Here is a 23014-nt window from a genome sequence, read left to right as displayed (position 1 = left end):
TCGATAACCTAAATAACCGATATTAATTTATTTTTAAAATTTTAAAACCTCATCTAATTTAACCTAAACCAAACACTTAATTAAATAAAATAATAAATTGTTGAATAATTATAATGGTTTATGACTTATAATAATATCGATTTAATTGGTTTAAAACATTTTTTTACATTTAAAATCGAACCGATTAAACTGAGTGGACCGATTTTTTTAAAAACCGAACCTAAATTTCAATTTCGAGCAGTTGCACTCTTCATTTTCCTCGCGAACTTGAATATCATGAGCCCAGTTTAGTAGGGGTGGAATAAAAGGGGTTTTCCAATTCTGACGACGGAAAAAGTTTGAAAAGATGGCCGATACGGTCGGCGTTGGTGGCGCTGTCCTCGATGCGTCGGAACTGAACGCGTTCCGAATTTCCGTGGTGATGGATGGTCTCCTAGGTCACGTCCGCAACACCATTAAAAACGACACGGAGTTCTTAAATCTTTGCCTTTCCCTGTCCAGGTAATTCATCCAGTCCATTTTACTTGAAAATCAATTTTTTACTATCGACTTTTAATATTTTTGTGGTATATTGCTGTATGACAAATAATTTTTATTATAAATTATAATACGTATTGCGAGGGATGAAATGGGATTTTTGATATAGGAGGTTAGCTAGTAAAATAAAAGCATTATTAGAGCCAAATCTGCATTCTTTAGATCATTACCCATAAAAATTGTTGTATTGGGGGGTAACAATCAAGCTCGTCTCTTGCTAGTTGGGCTACTTCAACTCTGATGTGACCTTAAATTGCCGTGATAACACTCGTCGATTTAGTTCAAACTGTAGAAATTTAGCTTAGAATTGAAAAGGAAGAAGGGAATTTTGTGTAGAAAGAAAACCGAAGTCTCGAGCAAAGGGATAAGACTAAGAGAAAAGCTGAGGAAAAGGAAGAAATCTGTCAATTCTCTTTAGTCTCAAAATGCAATATTTTTTATTTTTATAGCCTTATTCTAATATTCTAACAAACTACTTATCATAGTAATTCTACATCAATAACATCAATTTGTCCATCCCTAATATTGCTAAGTATATATTTATTACAATTTTCTATCGTGATTGTTGTGTGATTTTTGCTCCCAAGGGCACAATGTCAAGCTTTAGTATATGATGAGTAGAGTATTGTTATGAGGATTGAAAATTTATATTCACACTAACTAATATAACTAAAATAACCTGAAAATCAAGACTTAAAATTTCAATAAACTAAAATAAATTAAATAATTCAGAATTTCAAGGACAACTTTGGGTACACGATCTGAGATGGGTTCCAGATACAAGATTTTACTCAATTTTATTAATGTAAATCATATTAATTGATGATATCACCTATTCCAATTTATAGCCAAAAACCAGTAAGTGTTATTTGTTGCTCTCTGGAGTGCCGAGTAAACATTATCATTTTAATGTCAATATCGATATTCCTATCATAAATCAAACATCAAAATAATTTAATCAAATTATGTGGCTCATCTAAGCCTTCGAACTCTACAAAAATCCTAGGTCGTCTCTTTCTATGATCCTATTTAACACTCCTCTCCCGAGTGTCAGATTTCGGATAAAGTTAACATCTAAATTGTGATCATTGAATTGAAAAGCAAATAAAATAGGAATAAACAAATAAATTGTTTAGAACAAATAATAATAGAAAAAATAATATTCAAACATGAAATTCAAATAGTTACGTTAATATCTAGAAAAACCAATAAGATTATGATGAAATAATTACACAGACGTATTCAAAAATATCATTATAAGTCAAGAAAGGGAATAAAAATCATAGATTAAAGTTTATTCTTCGTCCCCAAATGAATTTCTTTCGTCTTGTGATTCAACTATCCCTTGTCGATCGCTCTCACATCCAAAATTCGTGTCCCAAGCCTCCTTGAATGCGTAGTTGTGTGTTGTATTGTTGGATGTTCTAGGGTGAAAGGATGATAAAAAATGTCTCCTTGAGTTTCTCAGCCGTCGTCCCTTCAAAACCCGTCCAAAAGTCCTTAAAAATATGTTAAAAGTCGTTTTTAAAACCGTAGCCGCTTAAATTTCCTTATGCACCTGAATTTGTCTGGGACTCTGGAAACATTACTTTTTTTCGGAATTGCTGAGAAGCATGGGTGCACTATTGAATTTGTCCGGAAATATTATTTTGTGAAGATAAGAGCGGGTGCGCTATGCAAGGTAACGCGGGTGCGCTACTGCTTTTGAATTCTCATCTTTCCTCCTTCAGGCTTTCTCTTCCATATCTTCATCCCTTTCCACGCGTTTTTACATCACAAAACGATTGTTGCCTAAATTCCTGCAGAAGACAAACAAACACCAAAACACATAATACTGCTTGAGAACTACGCAAATCCAAGTTAAAACACATAAAACATAAGTGCAAGCACAATGTTCAACTCTCATGAAGTCGGCACACAAGGTGATCCGCTTTGAATGGTTTTAATTCATGGACTGTCAAAATTGGTTGGGCCTACCAAACACAGTAGGTTGAGTTGGAGTTTGAGTCGTTCCCGCATATATTGAATAACATGTACAAGGATTATTATTAATAAAACCTAATATAGACAAATCAAATTAAACGAGTAACTGAAATTATTAATTTAAATTTAAACTAACAAAACTAAACTAATAAAATTTGCCAAATCAATTTTTTTTTAAAAGATACGATATTCTATATAATATAAAAAGGATCAAGTTTCAAAACGACGGGCAAGATATCCACAAGTTCGTAGAAAATAAAAAACAATTTGATCACAACATCATTGAATGAAACTCCAATCCTTAATCAAGTCTGAAATCTATAAATGTTTGAAAACTGAAATATTTCTAGTCCACGTTGTAGCTCTAAATCTGATGTTATTCCAACACTCGTCAATTGACTCTGCTGCATTGTTGAAAATCCTGTTGTTTCTCTCCAACCAAATCGACTACAAAATGCAATGGACTACCACGCTCCAAAAAGTGCTGCTCCAGTGGACAGAAATGAAGGAGGTGATCTGAAATGGTGGGTAAAGGTCATCTGCCGCTTCTTGTCAATAATGGATGGAGAGAGCGTTTTTGAAAAAATTCTCTCTAGGGCTCCACATCAAAATCCCTTTTTCAATATAACCGAATACACTTTGCCAAATCAAATTGAGTCACAGGGAATTATTGAGGAATACATTAAATTCAAATAAAATTACCAAAGCACACGATGCTGCTGGACTCAACTATATGACACATTTTATAATTCAATTTAATCATTGAAACTCGTACCTGATGAAATCCCCTTAAACATTTATCAATATGTTTATAGAATTAATTAGCCCATTTTTATTCAGCTGTTTTTATATTTTTATTTAAATTTAATTAAATAAAAACACTTTAAATTTTTTGGAATCCGAGTTTTCACCTAAAAACTCACACTAAACTCGAATGATGTTTCTAGTAACCAGTATGGAATTGATTCAACTATGGAATCAAAGTTTAACCATATGTTGATCAATATTATGAAGCAAATTTTAATCCTTCGCCTTTTGGTTTGTGAACAAACAATAACTATGTAAACAACAGACCATATTATTCACAGGCAATAATAAACTAATATCAATTAATAATTAAAATCTGGAAAAAATAATTTCGCTGAAATTAAAATCAAATATCAAACATTGTCTGGCTTTGGATCTGTCGTGGCCACATTCAAAAGAAATTTACCCCCTAAATAATAAACAAGGAAATAAATCAATGCATCAATTTATGAAGTAAAATTCAAGAAAAAACCAAGCATTAGGGCACGGCCACGTGGGTTCTTTCTTGGCCTTTGACTTGATTTTGACCATTACTTTTTCGGTTTTTTTAGGAACTTCCCTAGGGCTTTGCTTATGTGGCATCCTTTTGTTGACTTTTTGGCATATTTTATTTGCTTTTCCAAGCTTCAGTCAACACTACAAAACAATTTAAAACACTACGGATAACTGTGAAAATCGGATGCACATAAGCCAGATAAGCATGAAAACGACACAAAATTATACACAATACGACATTTTCTTTTCTTGTTGATAATCATTTACCGGTATTTGAGTTAATATCTTAACTCAATATATAAGGTAAACACGAACCACTTTACCAATACTGACCCAGTGTTGTCCATTCCCAAGAATCTCCTTTCACATCGTCGACTCTCAACCAAGGAACCAATGTTATAGGCCCATGATTTCAAGAGAAGAACACAACACCCAAAAGAATTGCCTATTAGATTGAAGAGCTTCGTAAACATTATAAGTGCTCTGCATTTTGTTGTGCAATCACTGTGGGACACATAGCAGTCATAGAGAGTTGAATTTTGATTCGATTTTCTGCACGTGTTATCCTGACACATGAGCAACTCCAAAGACTCATGTGTTGAAATAAATGAGGGAGTGCAGGGGGTTCAAATTGAGTACTTTCTGTTATGATATTGTTAAAAAACCACTTTTATTAAAAGTTTGAGGCTTTGAGCCAATGAAAGTGGTATCAACAACATTTGCTCTGGAATTGTATCTGTGGCAGAGTGTTATATAGGAGATAACACTAACAAAGTACCGTATTTAACTAGTAGTTTTACTGAGTTATTTTTGTACATTGGCAACTGCAGAGGTATTGATTTTGCTGTTTTACACTACGAGGTTCCAAGCAGAGTGCAAGAGTTACCTTCTCTGTTAAATCAGGTGACTTTGGATAAAAGTGCTGTTTCTTTGTGTCTTGCAAGAGGACTTGATTTGCACTGGCAGAATACTTGTACCCTATAATTTTATTTTTTTTGGTCACAAATCATTAATTATATTTAAATGCCCTTAAATCAACATCATGATCTGTAGGAAGACCAATAGTTCGTTTCAAATTCTGGCAATTAATATCCATTATAAATTGTAATAAAGTCGATACATGTCTTTTGGACATTTATGTTGCACTGCTGAATTCTAATACTATTCCATAAAATTTGCATGCTCAGTTCTGATTTTATGTTATTTTTCATCAAAGCATTATGTAAAATTTGAGTTCTGCATTGCTTTTTCTCTAAGTCCCGAGTAAATTAGTTAGTCCTGGCTTTGTTTTATTTGGTTCATTAGCCTGAATGTCTCTTATCTTCTGGTTACTTGCATTGTTTATATGTATGACTGCATGTTGTCTCGAACACCAGAGTTCTGTCTTACACTTTCATGAACTCATGCTTCATTGTTTATGAGCTTTTGATGCCATTCTTTTTATTTCCTTGATATGATGATATAAGGATTTTATCATTTTTCTTGTTGATCTTCTGTTTAGGTGTGCCGATTTAAGAACAATGCCCTCCTGCAGTCAGCTATAATGGTTTTGATGATTTCTGTTAAGGTTAGTTACCAGACAATATTTGGTGTGATCGTACCGTGTTGTGCTTCATTTTTATTAGTGTTTGAACTTTGAAGTGATCTTTTTATGGACTCCATTCATTTGAAAGTGCGAGGAGTTGTATATATATGTATAAAGTATTTGGACCACTCCATGCAGCCAAACATCATCCTTCACTCGTAAGGCAGTGGAAATGAATTTTTCATGCCCGAGTGCACCCTGCTTAAAGAAGCCTTTTTCTGGAGTGATTATTAACCTCTGAAGTACATTGCATTATGAAATAATTCAGCTTTCCTACTTCTCGCATTGTATCTTTGTAGTAAGATATCTCATTTTCCCGTTTTGAATCCTATGTTCACATGAAGGAGTGTTGGATAAAAATCACCTAGAAAACAACTTTATTCTTCATTTTTCAATTCTGACACTTCATTATTTGGCTGGCAGAACGCTTGTGAATGTGGCTGGTTTTCAAATAAAGATTCTGATGAACTAATTAACCTGGCGAAGGAGGTTGATCAACAATTGAGTATTATTTTATACACCACAATTTTTCCTGTTGGTTGGATTCATGTTAAAATTTATTTCTTCACTTGTAGATGGCAAGGAATTTCTGTGGCTCATCAAATTTTGGTGACAAGGCTACCTGCTCTCTTTCTGTTACCTCCACAATTATGTCAAGGTAAAATATTCGTGTCTAATCTTTTAAGAAGTGACACTGTGGTTCAAACTTGTCAGAAACAATTGCACGCCTGTTGTTAAATTTCCGACTTAACTGGAATTTAGGTCTCTGGGTATAAGCGCACACACATTATTTGCTTCTCCAAGACTTACAGTGATGAGTAAAAGTGCGGTATGCAAGCAATGCATCTTGACAAATTCTTTTACAGAGGGATTGACTTAAGATAACATAAGCACTTTTTTTTTTGCTGGAGTGGGATGGTTCAAATTCTTTGCCTTATGTCCTCCGTAGCTCCATTGGGAGATGTTAACATGCTATTAATCCTTTGATTCAACTGTCAATAATCTATATTGTTGAGCTTGACATATTTTGATATTATTACTTCAACTCAGTTGGCAAGGTGATTGTGGTATTAAGTCTTGTAACCATGTCCAGTTACAAGAGAGGATAAGTACTCCACAGTTTTATGTGAAATTGTATATGCGCCAAAGCATCTGATCCATTGTGGTCATGATATTTATATCTTGTATTGAACCTCTAATATTTCTGAACATGTTGTGGTTACTTTGTTACTCCCATTTGCATACTTGGCTTTCTATTTTCTTTCTTTAATTTTTGTAAACTACGTTTATGTGTCTTGTCAAGGGTTTTTTGCCATTCAAAACCTGCAACTGAAAGAATTTGGGTGTATGTGTGTCCACAGGTTCTACCCGAGAATGAGGATGGGTCATAAATTAGTTTTCCTTGAAGTCAAGGTGGCTATTTTGCCTTCCCTCCGCATGCTTTGCCCTCGTATCATTTTAACTGCTGATATCATTAGTGCACTTTGTGTTTGCTTTGTAGCCTGGGTTCAATGCTTATGTGAGTGGCTTCCAGATTCCAAAAACTTTAAAGCCTTCTCCGGGCCAAAAAATAGTAAGCATGCAAAGCTCTCGAGTGCAATATTTTATATTCAGGAACAATTCTGTGATTGTGCGACAACTAGACAAAGTGTATTGTTTCTGTAATTTTGCTGAATCACATTACCTGATGTTTCTTTTAAATTAGCTTGACTGTTTGATCGCGTAGTATATGATCTATGGGAAGAAAAAATAATCACTAAAACATGTGAGTTGATTTCAATTTTTTTTTTTTCTGTTTTTTTGGGCCGAAGTTGATTTTCAAATATAAGTTGCAAATGGTGTTTCTCTAGCAACACTTGGCGACTTGTTTAAACAGAGTTTTCAGTTGCCTTCACGTTCCATAGATAAAAACAATTGAATAAAGTAGAAAGAAAAAAAATACTAAATAACTGTCATCTTGTACACATTGTTCCTTAACCTTGTACTGCTTATCTTATAACCTTTGATTATATGGAATCATATTATGCATACTATTGTCTGTTTTTTCTCTGGTCCGACAGATGCAAGATCTTATGGTTTATGCTATGGTTCAAGATTTTGTGGTGGAAAGTGGAAAGAAAAATCAAAGTCAATTTATCATGTTTTAAGCTTAATTAAATAAAATGTCAAGAAATGAATGAGAGTAAATTAGCAAAGATGTACATGAAAACATATTTGAACATCCTTCATGTTTTCTCTTATAACCAAACAAAGAAAATGCAGGGGGTGTCGATCAATTCTGGTGGTTTCGTGTCGGGTTGAAGCATGAGTATTTAAAAAAAATTCCCAACCCAAACCTGAACAAACCTGAAAACTATTAACCCGAGCTCGTACAAACCCGGCCCACCTGACCATCCCGATTTATTTATTTTTTTTGAATTTTTTTTTAGATATGTGATTTTTTATCATGCAACATTATTATTCTATTATTTAACAAAATAATTAAATAAAATTCAAAACACACAATAAATATTTTAGTTTAAATATATAACATCAAAATATCTCCTAAATATATGATAATTATGTTTCGGATATAAATATTTAATTTTAAGACTAGAAGTTGTGTAAACTATTAATTACTCCATATTAGAAACAATTGTTTAGAAAATTCAAATACTTCACAAAATAAATATTACTTGATTATAATTTATGAGGTCAATAACAATAAAAAAAATTGTTCAATCTTCAAAAATTAACTTTCAATAAATTGTTTAAAAAATCAATAGTTTACAAAATAAATATTTGATCAAGAATCCTCATTTATGAACAAATTCATTAATTTAAAAGTCTACTTGTAAAAAATTTAAAGTAAACTTACTACAAAAACTAACAGTTGTTTACAAAATAAATATTAAATGATGAAAATTTATGATATCGGTACATATATTACAATAAAAAATTCTAGTTTAGGGGATTCTATGAATTGTATTTGTTCTATATCAATTATAATATTGTGTATAAACTCAAGAGCATTTAGCATTAACACTGTCTTTTAGCTTCTTTATTTGTGCAAACATTACTTTTGGTGTGGGTTGTAGAAATGGATAACTACAAAACTGATTGTTTTTGAAGATTTAAATTATCAGAAATCTTCTTCTTACTTTTTGATTAAACCAAGAGAATATATATACACAGAGATTGACAGGAAGAATAAAATCTGACTCCTAAAGTGTAGCCCTAATTGATAGACCATAAAATTAGGGACTGCTAACTTACCTTGAATAAAATATACACATGCTAAATATAGCCTAGATTACCAAGATACCAATCCCTAACTTCTAGTGATATAATCGACACTCCCCCTCAAGTTGGGTAGTACATATCGTACATGCCCAACTTGTTACATATTTCATCAAAGTTAGGACCTAGAACGGCTTTAGTGAGAACATCTGCAAGTTGCTCTCGAGTAGGTGTGTAGAGAATCTGAACATCGGAGTTCTTGAGCTTCTCGGCAATAAAATGTCGGTCTATTTCGACGTGTTTTGTACGGTCATGATGAACCCGGTCTTTCGCCATGCTAATGGTAGCTTGGTTGTCACATATGTGGGTTACTGATCCTTCCTGTTTTATTCCCAAATCTTCCAAGACACGACGTATCCATATTCCTTCACAAATAGCTAATGCTAGAGCCCTAAGTTCAGCTTCTGCACTGCTTCGGGAGACCACCGGTTGTTTCTTGCTTCTCCAAGTTACAAGATTTCCCCATACAAATGAACAATACCCCGTTGTTGATCTTCGGTCCGTGTGGCTTCCAGCCCAATCCGCGTCAGAATACAATACAACACTTCTATCTTCGTGTTTCCCAAATAAGATTCCTTTACCCGGGCACTTCTTCAAGTATCGGAGAATTCGATATACGACTTCCATGTGTTTCTGAGTGCGACAGTTCATGAATTGGCTCACATAACTCACTGCGAACCCGATGTCTGGCCGTGTATGAGACAAATAAATAAGCCTCCCTACGAGCTGTTGATACCTCTCTTTATCGGACAAGATCTCTTCATCTTTTTTCTCCCTTGGTTTGATAGCTTCCATGGGAGTACTTGCTGGTTTACAGCCAAGCATCCCTGTCTCACTGAGTAAATCCAAGACATGTTTGCGTTGTGACAAAACAATTCCCTTCTTTGACCTTGATACTTCCATACCCAAGAAGTACCGCAGCAACCCAAGGTCTTTCACCTCAAATGACTGAGCCAATGACCGTTTAATATTCACAATCGCCACTTCATAGTCCCCGGTCAAGATAATGTCATCCACATAGACAATGAGGATGGCAACTCTATGATCGGTAGATCGTTTGACAAAGAGGGTGTGATCGGATTGACATTGCTGAAACCCTTGTTCCTTTACCACAGTAGAGAACCTCCCGAACCATACCCTTGGTGATTGTTTCAGCCCATAAATCGATTTCAGCAACTTACACACCTTATTGCTACTCTCATTGACATAAAGCCCGGTTGGAATTTCCATGTAGACTTCTTCCTCCAATTCCCCATTAAGAAATGCATTCTTAATATCAAGTTGTTGCAGCTTCCATTCTAGATTCGCAGCCACGGACAAGAGAATTCGCACGGTGTTAAGTTTAGCTACAGGTGCGAATGTCTCCTGATAGTCGATTCCGTAGGATTGAGTAAATCCTCGAGCCACTAGTCGGGCCTTTAACCGTTCAACACTTCCATCCGCCTTGCATTTCACGGTGAATAACCACTTACAACTCACGGTTTTCTTCCCGGGAGGTAAATCTGTGATAGTCCACGTGTCATTCTTTTCCATAGCCCTCAATTCTTCTTGGACCGCCTGAGTCCATCCCGGGTGCTTCAAAGCTTCTTGTATTGATCCCGGAATATGTACCGTGTCAAGGTTTGTGATGTAAGCCCTGTATTTCTGTGACAAACCACCGTAGGAAACAAACCTCTGTATTGGATGATTAGTGCAACTCCGGGTACCTTTTCGTAGAGCAATAGGTAACTCTTCGGACTCTTCGAGAGGTGGAAGTTCCGGGGTGTGTGGCTCCGTGCTTGGAATCGGAACCGAGTTTGATGACGGCTCAACAGTAGGATGTGTCAGTGGCTCACTTATTCTTGGAGTGGGTCTCGGCCGACGGGTGTATACTTGTATGTCTGGTTGGGGCTGTGGGGATTGGACCTGGTCATAAACAAGTGTAGGAGGTGGATTCGAGTCATTTTGTGGCATATTTGGTATAGTAATGAGGAGAGAATCCCAAGACCAAGGCTGTACTTCCCTCGAGTTCTCCCCCTGAAGAACAGTTTTGGTGAAATAGGGAGTCTCTTCGAGAAACGTAACATCCATAGTGTTAAAGATCTTTGTAGTCCTAGGACAAAAACACTTGTACCCTTTCTTATTGGAAGAATAGCCGATAAAGACACACTTAGTGGATCGAGGATCGAGTTTGCTACGGTCGTGTGGATAGATGTGAACAAATGCGGAGCATCCGAAGATTTTTGTTGGTAAGTTGGAGGATAGGATGGCTGCATGGGGATAAGCTTTGATTAGGGTTTGATATGGCGTAGCAAACTTCAAGACTCGGGATGGCATCCTATTTATAAGGTAGGCAGCAGTCAACACCGCCTCGCCCCATAAATATTTTGGGACACCAGTTGAAAACATAATGGATCGGGCAACTTCTAATAGGTGACGATTTTTTCGTTCGGCTATACCATTTTGTTGGGGTGTATTTACACATGAACTGATTTGAACTATCCCATGTTTAGAGAAATAGTCTCCTAAAATTAGGTTGAAATATTCCCTGGCATTGTCAGATTTTAGTACGCGGATTTTTGACATAAACTGAGTTTGAACCATGGCTTCGAATGCTAGAAAGACTTTTTCAAGTTCTGATTTTTCTTTCATGAGAAATACCCATGTGAGCCTAGTGTGGTCATCGATAAAAGTGACAAACCATTTGGCACCATTTATATTAGCTATCCTTGATGCTCCCCATATGTCACTATGGATTAAAGTGAAGGGTTGCGATGGATTGTAAGGAATGCTTCGATAAACTGAGCGTGTGTGCTTTGCAAGTTGACAAATTTCGCAATGAAAATGTTGTGGTCTTTTATTCATAAACAATTGAGGGAATAACTTTTCAAGATAATAAAAACTTGGATGTCCTAGTCGATAGTGCTAACACATGACTTCAGTATCCTTATTGACTCTAGAAACTAAAACAGATTTTGAAACCTTGGATTTGGTTGACTCATGATTAGGCTGACTAAGGGTGACATGGCTTGATGTGGATTCCGTTGGCGAGTTAAGCAAGTAGAGTCCTGAGCACACCCTAGCACTGCCAATCATCTTCCTCGATCCCAATTCCTGAAAAATGCACATATTTTGGAAAAATTCAGCGGAGCAATTATGATCAGATGTTAACTTATTTATTGATAACAAGTTGCAATCTAATTTCGGAACATGCAACACCGATTGTAGGGTGAGAGTTGAGGTTAGGTAGATTTTTCCAATCCCGGCAACTCGGGATTTAGAACCGTCAGCAATCCGCACGGTCACTTGGGTTTGGCTCGGTTGGTATTCTTGAAACAGGGACCGGTCTCCCGTCATATGGTCTGATGCTCCTGAGTCAATAATCCAATGACGAGATAGAGTATTCCAAGTAGACAAAGCATAATACTTGTTACCTTTACTTGCATGCAAACTGACATGTTGGCTCGTGGTATCGTGGTGTGTTAGAGTGGTGGCTAATGCCTTCTGTAAGGCCTCGATCTGCTCCTTTGAGAATGAAGTGACTTCCGTGGAAGTGGCTGAATTTGCGCGGCTATTTCGCTCATTGAACGATCTAGAAGGCTTCCAATCAGCAGGTTTCCCGTGAATCTTCCAACATGTGTCTTTTGTATGGCCTGGCTTGGCACAATGATCGCAGTATGGTCGAGTTTTGCGCTGAGAACGAGTATCCTGTTGGCTGGCAGGATGTTCACCATATGATGCAAGTGTAGATCCTTCTACGCTGACCGAGCTATTCTGAGTGCCCATCATCACCCGCTTTCTACTCTCTTCCCTTCAAACCTCAGCAAATGCTTCTCTCAGGTTCAGGAGTGGCTTTCCACCCATTATTCTGCCTCGGACTTCATCTAAGTCTTTGTTGAGACCTAGTAAGAACTTGAATGTCCTCTTCTGCTCCTGAATTTTGAGGAATCGCTGACCATCCTGGCGCACTTCCATTCATGGTTTTCAAATGCATCGAGCTGCTGCCACTGTCGGACAAGGGCGTTGTAATATAGAGTGACTGGCTGATCTCTTTGCCGCAAGTCATATAGTACCGATTCTACAGCGAATAGCTCTGAGGTATTATCTGAGCTAGAGTGTGTTTCCCTTGCGGCCTGCCACATCTCAAGGGCTGTTTCATATAACAGGAAATTCTCTCCAATTTCCACTGTCATAGAATTGATAAGCCACGCCATAATCATGTGATTCTCGATGTTCCACTTCTTGAAGCCTGGATCCGTCTTCTCTGGGATGGCCGACTCGCTCATCAAGTACTCCTCCTTCCCTCTACCGCAAATAAACATTCTAACCGACTTAGACCACTGAAGATAATTGTGGCCATTTAATTTGTGGCTTGTGATGACAAGGGAATTGTTTTCGGTGGGGCTAGGGTTTAGAGTTTCTGATTTTGAGGTTTCGGTTGCCATGCCATGTTTCACCATGGTTGAGGATGGCTACACGAGAATGAGGCTATAGGGGAGGAGATTGCGATTTGAGAGAAAAGAGCCGTAGCTCTGATACCATGAAGATTTAAATTATCAGAAATCTTCTTCTTACTTTTTGATTAAACCAAGAGAATATATATACACAGAGATTGACAGGAAGAATAAAATCTGACTCCTAAAGTTTAGCCCTAATTGATAGACCATAAAATTAGGGACCGCTAACTTACCTTGAATAAAATATACACATGCTAAATATAGCCTAGATTACCAAGATACCAATCCCTAACTTCTAGTGATATAATCGACAGTTTTTCCCTTCAACCTTAACTACAGCATATGTTGTTCATTTTTGTCAGAACACTTTCTTAGGGATGCATTAATTAAATCTTTGCTGGTTTGAGCTTTCACGAGGCACTAATGGCTGGTGACTTGTGACTTTACCTTATACTGGACCATAAAATACTTTTTTTTCTTTTTGACCCTGGGTTTTTTGGAATGATGTGTATCGGAAAGTAAAGCGACCAAAGTAAGGGTTTCCTTCAATGCATGACGAAGAATGAAGAGTATAAAATACCTAAGGGTATCTTCCTATAGAGTTTAATTATGGGACACAAATAGTCTTTATTCCTTACTTGCACTATTATAGATAAAATTCTTTCTGTGCCTTCTTTTGTTTTTCTTATAACTTTTAATTGTTTTACAATTTTGCTGGTTTGCATCATTATTGGAGTTTCTTTTCCTTCCGTGCACCTAGTATTGATGAAATTATTTCCGCATCTACTTTTTCTTTAACTTTTAATTGTTTTACCCTTTATTAGTGTGCATCGATATTACAATTATCTACTTAAATAATCTGTATGATCATGCTATTGGTTCTGTCTTGGGTTTCTCTTACTCGCCATCTTGTTTTTGGTGACATAAACAGCACCTTGTGCAACTCTGAATTAGTGAATTCACAAAAATAATAGATTTTATATTTGAGATTATTTTATCTTTTGGTTTTGCGATCTTGTGAACTTTTTAGCGGGATAGTGCTTACTCTGCATATTTCATGTATAAGACCTTTATATAATGATATGCTAATTTGGGGGTGGGGGTGGCACGGTTGGACCAATAAATATATTTTGTATATCTGTAGAGCTGCAACCCCTCCCCTCAATTTGCTTCCATAGTTTGAAGACCCATCCTGTCCACAAATGCTGACATTGAAGAAAAATGGAACTTAGAATATCTAGCTGAGCTCTTTAAGACCTGATACTTTGAGACGAGCTTTATTCCTATTGTTATTCACACTACCTGTTTTACTGAGCATCAACAAATTTGCTTCTCAAGATTATTTTTACATATCATGAGTAGCCTATATATCAAAAGATCTTGAAAGTTCTATTGTAATTGGAAGCAACAGAAAGAACCTGCTTTGAGCTTACTCAGTGACTCTCTTTGGGTTATGTTGACCCTAAATAGAACCCACCTTGTTATAGTCATTTATTAATTTAACTTGATCCGCTGGACCCGGCCTTATTTAATTACCATCTTAAAGCTGTGGAATGGTAATCTCATTTGCTTGAATAATTGAAGCTACAACAGGGTTCTCTGATTTACTGATTTGACCAATTGTAATTTATTAGCAGTTCATTATAATCCACTTATATAATGAAGTACACAGCTTAAGCCTCAGCACAATAATAAAATACAGGGTGAATATGTGTTTTGAAGTCCTTTATCTTGTTCTTGGTGCTTGTTCTAGGACATCTTGTGGACAGAGAGTATCCATTCATAAGTGTAGAGCACAACTCGTTGAAGCGAGATGTTTTCTTTTACTGTATTATGTTATTCTTTAAATCATGAATAAAGTTTCAGAGATATCTTTAATTTTTTCTGGATGATAATTCATTTTATCTACAGATGTTATTTGTTGCGCAAGCAGATAATATAATGACATCTTCCTGCCTCACTACCCCCTCCAAAGTCAAGTAATTTATTCTTTTGCTACTTCGTCAATATTTTCATTTTGAGCATAATTAGAGTTGTTTTTTTCTTCAAAATGAAATAATTTAGCATTTTCTATATTTATGTCTGCAGCTTTCTCGTGAATGGGAAGGGAGTGGAGAAGAGGACTACTGTTTCCATGGTTGTTTAACTTAACTTTGGACAATCTTTTATATTTAAGCTAATTGTATTGAGAAACTTGTATTTTTTCTCTCAACCAGGATACAGGACCTCAAATCCCGACAGATGTGACACAAATGCTGAAATACGGGTCGAATCTTCTTCAGGCTGTGGGTGAATTTAATGGTATAAGCCTCAGGTTGTATGTCTGAAAATTTTGTTTTGAGTTCAATATGTAAAGGTGTTTACACCCAATGTCGACATTTGTGAAGGGAATTATACTATAGCACTTGCTTTCATGAGTGAGATGCCAAACCTTGAGAGTAGTGCCCTTCAAGATTATGAGCAGCATGCTCTCACAGCTGTGGATTCAGGTACCGTTAGTAAAATTTCTGGAACTTATTATTGGTGTCAAGTTGGCCATTGTTTTGCTACTTTTTAGTCGGAATAGCATTCATTCTAGAATAACATGCATGATAACATCTGTTCCTTAGTGGAATGCCTGTGCTCTTTAACTGCTCATGTTAGTTTGCAAACTTTAATTTCCTCTGTGTAGATTCTGAAATAATTGAAGGGCCATCAAGGATATCGCTTAATTGTCCTATTAGGTAAACCTTGATTTTCGTTGCTCAACTCAATAATGTTCTTTAACATTCATTCATGCACCATTTACATGGAACTTAACAATTTCACCGGGCACCTCATTCTTTTGTTGGTTTTTATTCATCGCGACAAAGCAAAAGACACAATGTGATATCTGGTCACAACACCACCAATCGTTGAAAACATTATGAGATGTATCATCTACAGTTTTGATCTATGTTGCTAATCGGTTCTGAATTTGAATTTTGACTTCAACTCTAAAAACTACCTTCGTCTTTCTTGTTTTCACATTTTTCTTCAGGTTTTACTGCACCTTTTTCACTGCAGATTTCTTACATCCCTTTTAATCTTGAACAGCTTCAAGCGAATTAAAATTCCTGTCAAAGGATATTCATGCAAACATATTCAGGTAATTTTAAGTATCACATGGTTAGTTCAAAGAAGTTGCACTTGACTGTCAAATGTGATCACAAAGTTAGTTGAAAGAAGTTGCACTTACTGACAAATGTCATTACAAAGACCGTACCTTTTATTTTTAAAGTTGTGTGATAGTTTAATATACAAGCATAATTTCTCCACTCTAATCCCATTTTGACCTCGTGGATACTGAGTTTCTTTTAACGTTATCAGACCATTACAGTATTGGTCTAGTTTCTACTTTGACCCCTTTATCTGATATGCTGTACCATTTACAACTTCTGATTTGTTGATTTTTGTGATGATTGTTACCATTGATTTATACTTTTAAGACCTGTGTATGTATGCAACTAGTGGTTGTTTGATGTGTTTGTTATAATTGATTTGTAACTTTTAAAATGTGTGCAACTGGCGGTCATTTGATGCAATGATAAATCTAAGATTAATAACGTGGGGAGGTGAAACCATAATTCTGTTGAGCTAAGAAAATCTAAGTTTTTGACATTGTTAGTAAGTTTGATTTAACATTGTTAGTAAGTTTGAAGTCTTGCGTTTTCATTTTGCGCTAGTGTTTTGATTTTGACAACTATGTGAGCATGAATTCAAGAGCACCATTCTGGCGCTGCCCTCATTGTAATCAACATGTTTGCTTCACTGATATACGCATTGACAGTAAGATGGTCAAGGCAAGTATATTATCTGCATTTTTGTTGTATTCTTGAATAGTTTTATTATTAGGTTTATATGTTTGGAGCCTTTTCAGATCCTGGAAGAGGTTGGGACAAATGATACCGAGGTAATTTTTGCCTCAGATGGATCTTGGAATGTTGCGGCGGGAACAGATGACTCTTTACAGAAATCAGTGGCCAAGATCTCCGATAATGCGCAGGATGAGCATACACTATTTGAATTTGTTCCATTGTCGAAAGCTCCTGTAGATGTTCTTGATCTGACTGCCATTGATGAAATATGTTCTATTTCTGATGATGAAATTCAAGACGGGATACTTACCCCAACAAATGATGCTAACCAAAGTAATGCATGTCTTGATGATGACTTCTGGTCTGGATTCGTTCTGCCAGACTTTGGACAGGTGTCATCACTATCAAACGCACCTGTTGACGGTATTTCTGCCACCGCTTCAAACAAAATTGTGCAGACTCCTGTTTTAATCCATCCAGTTGGTCCTAATACTCCAAATCAAGAACTTGAGGCTGTCTATGGCAATTCACTTGTTACATCCTCCGTGCCACAAAGTGAAACTTCTTTATCAACTACTCCACCATTTCAGCAGCACCAATTTGGAAATTCATCTGTCACTAACGAGTATGGAAGGTTCCCGTCTCTAACCAGGAATGTTACCCGAACAGCAACAGCGGTTCAGGCCCTTCCTGCGCAGACATTATATTCTGTCCTTCAAAAACGGCCAAGAAATAATGGGAGCACATTTACCCAGAATAGTTCATTAGCAACTTCTCAAGCCTCACCACGGGCCCAAATGATTCCCAACTCAGTTCATATAAATCCATTTTACGCTTCACAGAGGTCTTCATCTCCATTGCATCAGTACATGGGTATGCAGGTAAACTTGTGCTCTTTACCTGATTTAGCAGTATTTTGCAATGTAGCCAAGTGATTTCCTTATAGATTTCCTGATAGTTCAGATTGTTTTTATTATTAAAAAAATCTATGGGAGATTTTTCAACTCAAAATGGGCTCAAAATGGGATCTGTGTTCTATGCTTCTAACACAGTATGAAGGCTCATACACCCACAAATACACTTATTCTGTAACATCTATACCCTTCTCAAACTCTTTTTTGGAATTGTGGGCAGCAAAATAACTCATTTCCTTCCGTTCAATCATTTCAACCAAGTGTTCCAGATCAAGGCGGGAATTCTTTTAGTGCTTTGAATGAACGTCGTAGTTCAACTCCACCTCACCTTGGTGGCCCGAGGATGCCATCATCTGCTCAGTCACCTGCGAACTTCTCTAGGCCTCAAAGCCAAGTTGGAGTTTCACGGGACCAAACCAATCTCCCGGCAGGGGCAGTCACTAGTCAACAAGTTGGTATGTCGTTATCTGTGCCCGCAAGTGGACAGATGGCTAGGCCTGTCGAGGCATCTAGAACAACACCCTCATACATGATTCCAAATAGTCATAGGATGCCATCAAGAGACCAGGTAAGTAATCCAGAAATTACATCTTCTCAAGGTCAGACCACTGCTGCTATCGATTTAGCAGAGCAGAATTGGCGACCGGCAGGCCGTATGCGTGGAGCCTTATCAGGTCAGGCTTACGCTGATGCTTTAAACCAGTACATTCTTAGGCCTAACCAGCAAGCTCAGGCAGCGAGGCCGTCACTCCCAGCTAATGTCCCAGCACATTTGCAATCCTTGATGACCGATACAACTGAGCAGCCTGTAGAACTAAGCCATTCTTCTGGAGCCCCGGTTGCTGGGCCCGAGGTTTCAAGCAAATTACCAGAGGTATCATCCGGGACAAAGTGATTTGCAAGATTGAAGGGAAGTAGTTAGTTGTACAGCTTGCATGTAGAGAGGCCAGTTTTGCCCCTTGAGGCCTTTATGCACGTGAATTATTGTAGTTTTTTTTATTAACTTCCGCCCGTGTGTGCATTGTCTGTTTGTCGCCTACATATTATACTTGGATTTCAGTATATTTTAGTTAGATATTCAAAAAATGGGGATGTATTCATTGCCAAGGAAAACGAACATCTTTTGACTTAAAAATTACAAAAGCGGGTAATGTATACGTTAGGATCGAAAATAAATTTAGACAGGGATGAATAATGAAATTTTGTTCTTGTTAGTTGAGTTCTCAATAAATCAATAAGTGTTAATTATGCAGAAATATGCTTATTGAAACATGTTGAACAAATGTTGGGGTTTGCTGAATAGTAGAAAGATATGTAGAGTTAAAAGTAAACAAGCAAAAGTTGTTTTTGGATGATAGAGATTTCAAAACTTTTATGTTACTCTTTCTTGCTCACAAAAGGTTTGCATTAAACGATTTCGATAATTACAAATAATTTGAAATCACTTATTTGGGTATGAATTATAATCATCTAACTGAAACTCTTAGTAAAATTTCAATCTAAACACTTTCAGTAGTACAATTACTTAATCTCAGTTACACATTTCACACCGAAATTTTAAGCACAAATTTTTTTCTCAAAATGAGCAGATAATGATTTATAAGCGTGTGTTGACTATTTCAGTTTGACTCAAGTAAAATTTCTTTAGAGAAAATCAATTTGTTTTTGATATTCCAAATATAGATGGCGTAACTCTGTAATCTTCAAAGCTTGTCCAATTGATCTATTTATTGTTTAATCTACAATGGTAATTTTTTCAAAATGTATCCGTTTCTAAATGCATATGTCGTCGTTGCCATATCATCATCCTTTCTGACATGTTCTAGTAGTGCTCCGAAACCTGACATTCTGTTAATGTTCAATGATTGTTAGAACGGTTACGGAAAACTTTATCCGTTATTTCAGCTAAGCTCTGATCTTTAATCACTGATTATACTGATTGTTTCAGGGAATGTATGGATTTGAACTGACTTATACTAGATAGACTGTCAATTGGGCTTTATCAATCAACTTTAAATTGTTTGGCTATTGGTATCCTTATTATGTTTTATTAGTCCGTCTTTGTAATCAGCTAGGCTTCTTAGAAAACATATTCTTATGAAAATTCAATTTTTCTCATTGAATTCAGTTCGCTTAGATTCTGTAATTTTCCGTTGGATTAGCAACATTATTCAATCACCAAACTTAAAATGTTCCAACAATTTCTCTTTTTTGTGTTTGACAAAATTATGCGGGAAAAAAATTGAATTCATTATTCTCGACAATATATGAAACTAATTATCTAATTGACTATGTAGACATTGTTATTCATGTATCATCTTCTAAATTGACCAAAGTATTTTTCAGTGGGCTTCTTTTGCGCGTAAGTTGTTTTAGGCTGATTGGAGCCAGTTGACCTATTCTCTTCTCCTTTTTTGTCAACACCAGATGATGGCTTAGGTAGGCAAGAAAAGAAGCTAACTGAGAACCGATGCTGTCAATCTTGTCATTAAAATTTGCTTTAACTTTCTCTATCTTTGTGCATATTTGAAAGTTGTTGGCTTGCATTTTCCCACCAAGATGAGTAGCAAGCTGTCTCGGCCTTTTTTATCTGCTCCATTCTGTTAAATATGTCGATCATTCCCCTGGATAGATCTAACACTTTTTTGAGCATTTTATCTTTGAAAGATTCTAAGGCTTCCTTAGTATTCAGATTGCTTCTTTTCATAACTGTTATATAAGAGGATATGCCAATGAGACTTGAACTGATCTTATCCAGAGTCATTTCATCAGTTAAGTCCAAATCAGGAGAGGATGAATATACTCTTAGTAGTTCTTTGGATGCAGTAACTGGTAGTTCAAGAGTCTGAGTGCTAAAAGGTCCTGCTTGTCCAATCATTAGGACTTTTGATTCAGTTTGGCTGATAGGTACCTCAACCTGTTCATCTATGGTCTGACTGATTTGTTCTTCAGGTTCCGGATCATCTTGCTCAATCATATTTATCTCTCTCAACTACTTCATGTATAATTACTCCAACAAAAAAAGCTTCGTTAGATTCAATCATAAGTAGATCCTCAGATATGATGATTTCTGCATTAGATATCACTGCATCAGTTTTCTTAGTCAAGGGAGATGTGGAAAGTGGTCAGCTCCATTAAAAATCATCATCATCATCATCATCATCATCATCATCATCTTCTTGTTGTGCAATGAATTGCACAACTTCCTCAACATTGGCTAAAGTGATTTGCTTCCGTGGTGGAGAGGTTATAAGATTTGATTGAGAAGGCAGTTTGGCTTCCTTGGAGTCAATGTCAGTTGGCTTCTCAGAGACAGACTGAGATGAAGAACCACCCACTCTATGCTCCTTGGAATCCACTGTCTCAAACAATTTGTGATCATTCTCCCATAATTTAACTTTCATCTGCAGGGAGATCAGGTCCATATAAAGTTGATTGAGCACAACTATGTCATCAAATGCGAGTGGGCATGAAGGATCATAGTTGGATCTTTGTCCCACAAAAACTGTTGTCAGCTTTTGAATCTTTAGAAGATCCAGAAGATAATCTTGTCCTTGAAGAGCTTCAGTTATGAACACAATTTTGACTTGATGTATAACAACTTTTTATAGTGCTATGTACCTTTTCAGCAAATCCACTTTCTTCAATTTTCTTGCAAAGATGATTGTTCTGAATTCCACCCATTCATCAAAGAATTTTATCTTTTATGTAGCAAATTCATTAATTTTACCTATTAACAGGTTTATTTGAGTTTGAATTGCTGATATTGGTTCCGAAACTTGAGCTTCAGTCACTTAGTTTTTCCTTTCCCCTTGATTGTGGAGAAGGTAGAGACCAGTCCTGACATGGTGGATTGGATGGGATCTCAGATGATTACTTATTTTGTTGGTCTTGAAAAGATATATCCATTGGCGCACTGATTTTTCTGAGTGGAGCTGTCGCCGTTATCAGTTTCAGTTTTCCTGCTGGCTGGTCAGTAGCCATGTCCTCGACCACTTGTACGTGAGAAATGGTTAATTCCTTGATTAGTGTATGTAATGGCCTGATTTTTGTTGTTATGGCCTTTTTTTGAAAGAGGAGAAAAAGTTGGTACCTCATAGTCGCTCGATTATAGAATTACTTTCCTCTTTTGACTTGAGTCCTGTTACTTTGCTTCCCTTCTTTGTAATAGGTAATGCCTTGATTGGTGTATGCACTGGTCTGGTTTTTATAATTAAGTCGCTCATAATGGTTAATAAAAAAATTAAAATGAATTATTAAAAAACAATACTAAATGATAAGATCAATTAGATTGAGGGCACTTTCTATCAGTTAGATTGTGAGGCTAACTGTTAGTTTAACACTCAAAGACTAACTGAAAATTATCTTATCAATAGAGATTAGTGATTCAGCATTCCCCTTAAATTAATGCATTCATGATAAATCATTAAGTCCTAAAATATTTCTGAAATAAGAAAATTTATTCTTTAAGAGTGATTCGGTGAAAATATCCACTGTTTGTAGTTCATTTAAGAGTTATTCCAATTTATATCCTTCTTCAATACATGATCTCAAATGAAGTGATGATATATGTCAATGTGTTTATTTCGAGAGTGCAAAATTGGGTTGTATGTGATGGCTATTGCATTTGTATTGTCGTAGAAAATTGGTGACTCTTTGGCATTAATTCAATAGTTTTTTAGTTGTTGAATTCACAACAGTTGAGCACAACAGCTCCTAGCAGATAGGTATTTAGCTTCTGCAGTAGAAGTGACAATTGATGTTTGCTTCTTATTGAACCAAGAAAGCAGTCGGTATCCGAGAAACTGACATGATCCACTTGTACTCTTCTTGTCAGGCTAACACCCTGCATAGTTTGCATCAGAATATCCAACTAGATTGAACAATGAGTTTTTAGCATATCATAATCCAATATTTTGAGTTTCTTTAATATTTAAGATTTTTTTTTGGTTGAGTGATGAGATTGTTTTGGATCAGACTAAAAATGTGCACACATAAAAACTGCAAACATGATATCAGGTTGACTAACAGTTAAGTACAATCGTGAATTTATCAAACATCGATACAATGTTACATCGACTTAGAAATAAGTTCAGTTCACCCATGATGCTCATTTCGAACTTATCATGCATTAGTTTAGCA

At 36.3% G+C, this 23014-nt stretch overlaps 1 protein-coding gene across 2 annotated transcripts; it reads left to right on the top strand.

Moving 5' to 3' along the window:
- Positions 1-254: 254 nt before the first annotated feature.
- Positions 255-19002, top strand: LOC140808050 (E4 SUMO-protein ligase PIAL2-like). Of its 2 annotated transcripts, XM_073165054.1 has the most exons (16): positions 255-501; positions 4653-4725; positions 5324-5389; positions 5831-5896; positions 5983-6065; positions 6769-6820; positions 6909-6980; positions 15034-15101; positions 15211-15259; positions 15339-15423; positions 15510-15611; positions 15794-15845; positions 16198-16249; positions 16827-16943; positions 17021-17839; positions 18093-19002. In XM_073165054.1, the coding sequence occupies exons 1-16, from the start codon at positions 347-349 to the stop codon at positions 18765-18767; spliced, it is 2586 nt and encodes an 861-aa protein (XP_073021155.1). In that variant the 5' UTR covers positions 255-346; the 3' UTR covers positions 18768-19002. The 2 variants fall into 2 exon arrangements, with proteins under 2 accessions (XP_073021155.1, XP_073021156.1); XM_073165055.1 differs by lacking the exon at positions 16827-16943.
- The last annotated feature ends 4012 nt before the right edge of the window (positions 19003-23014 follow it).

Source organism: Primulina eburnea, chromosome 12 (genome assembly GCF_022965805.1).
Source record: "Primulina eburnea isolate SZY01 chromosome 12, ASM2296580v1, whole genome shotgun sequence".
Taxonomy (NCBI): domain Eukaryota; kingdom Viridiplantae; phylum Streptophyta; class Magnoliopsida; order Lamiales; family Gesneriaceae; genus Primulina; species Primulina eburnea.
The sequence above is the reverse complement of the archived record's forward strand: the minus strand, read 5'-3'. Positions and strand labels throughout refer to the sequence as shown.

Excerpts from the sequence above, each read along its gene's own strand:
- LOC140808050 (XM_073165054.1), top strand. The coding sequence starts at position 347 with ATGGCCGATACGGTCGGCGTTGGTGGCGCTGTCCTCGATGCGTCGGAA. Across the intron at positions 6,821-6,908 it reads TAGTTTTCCTTGAAGTCAAG|CCTGGGTTCAATGCTTATGT; the intron begins GTGGCTATTTTG and ends TTTGCTTTGTAG. Across the intron at positions 16,250-16,826 it reads ATTCATGCAAACATATTCAG|TGTTTTGATTTTGACAACTA; the intron begins GTAATTTTAAGT and ends ATTTTGCGCTAG.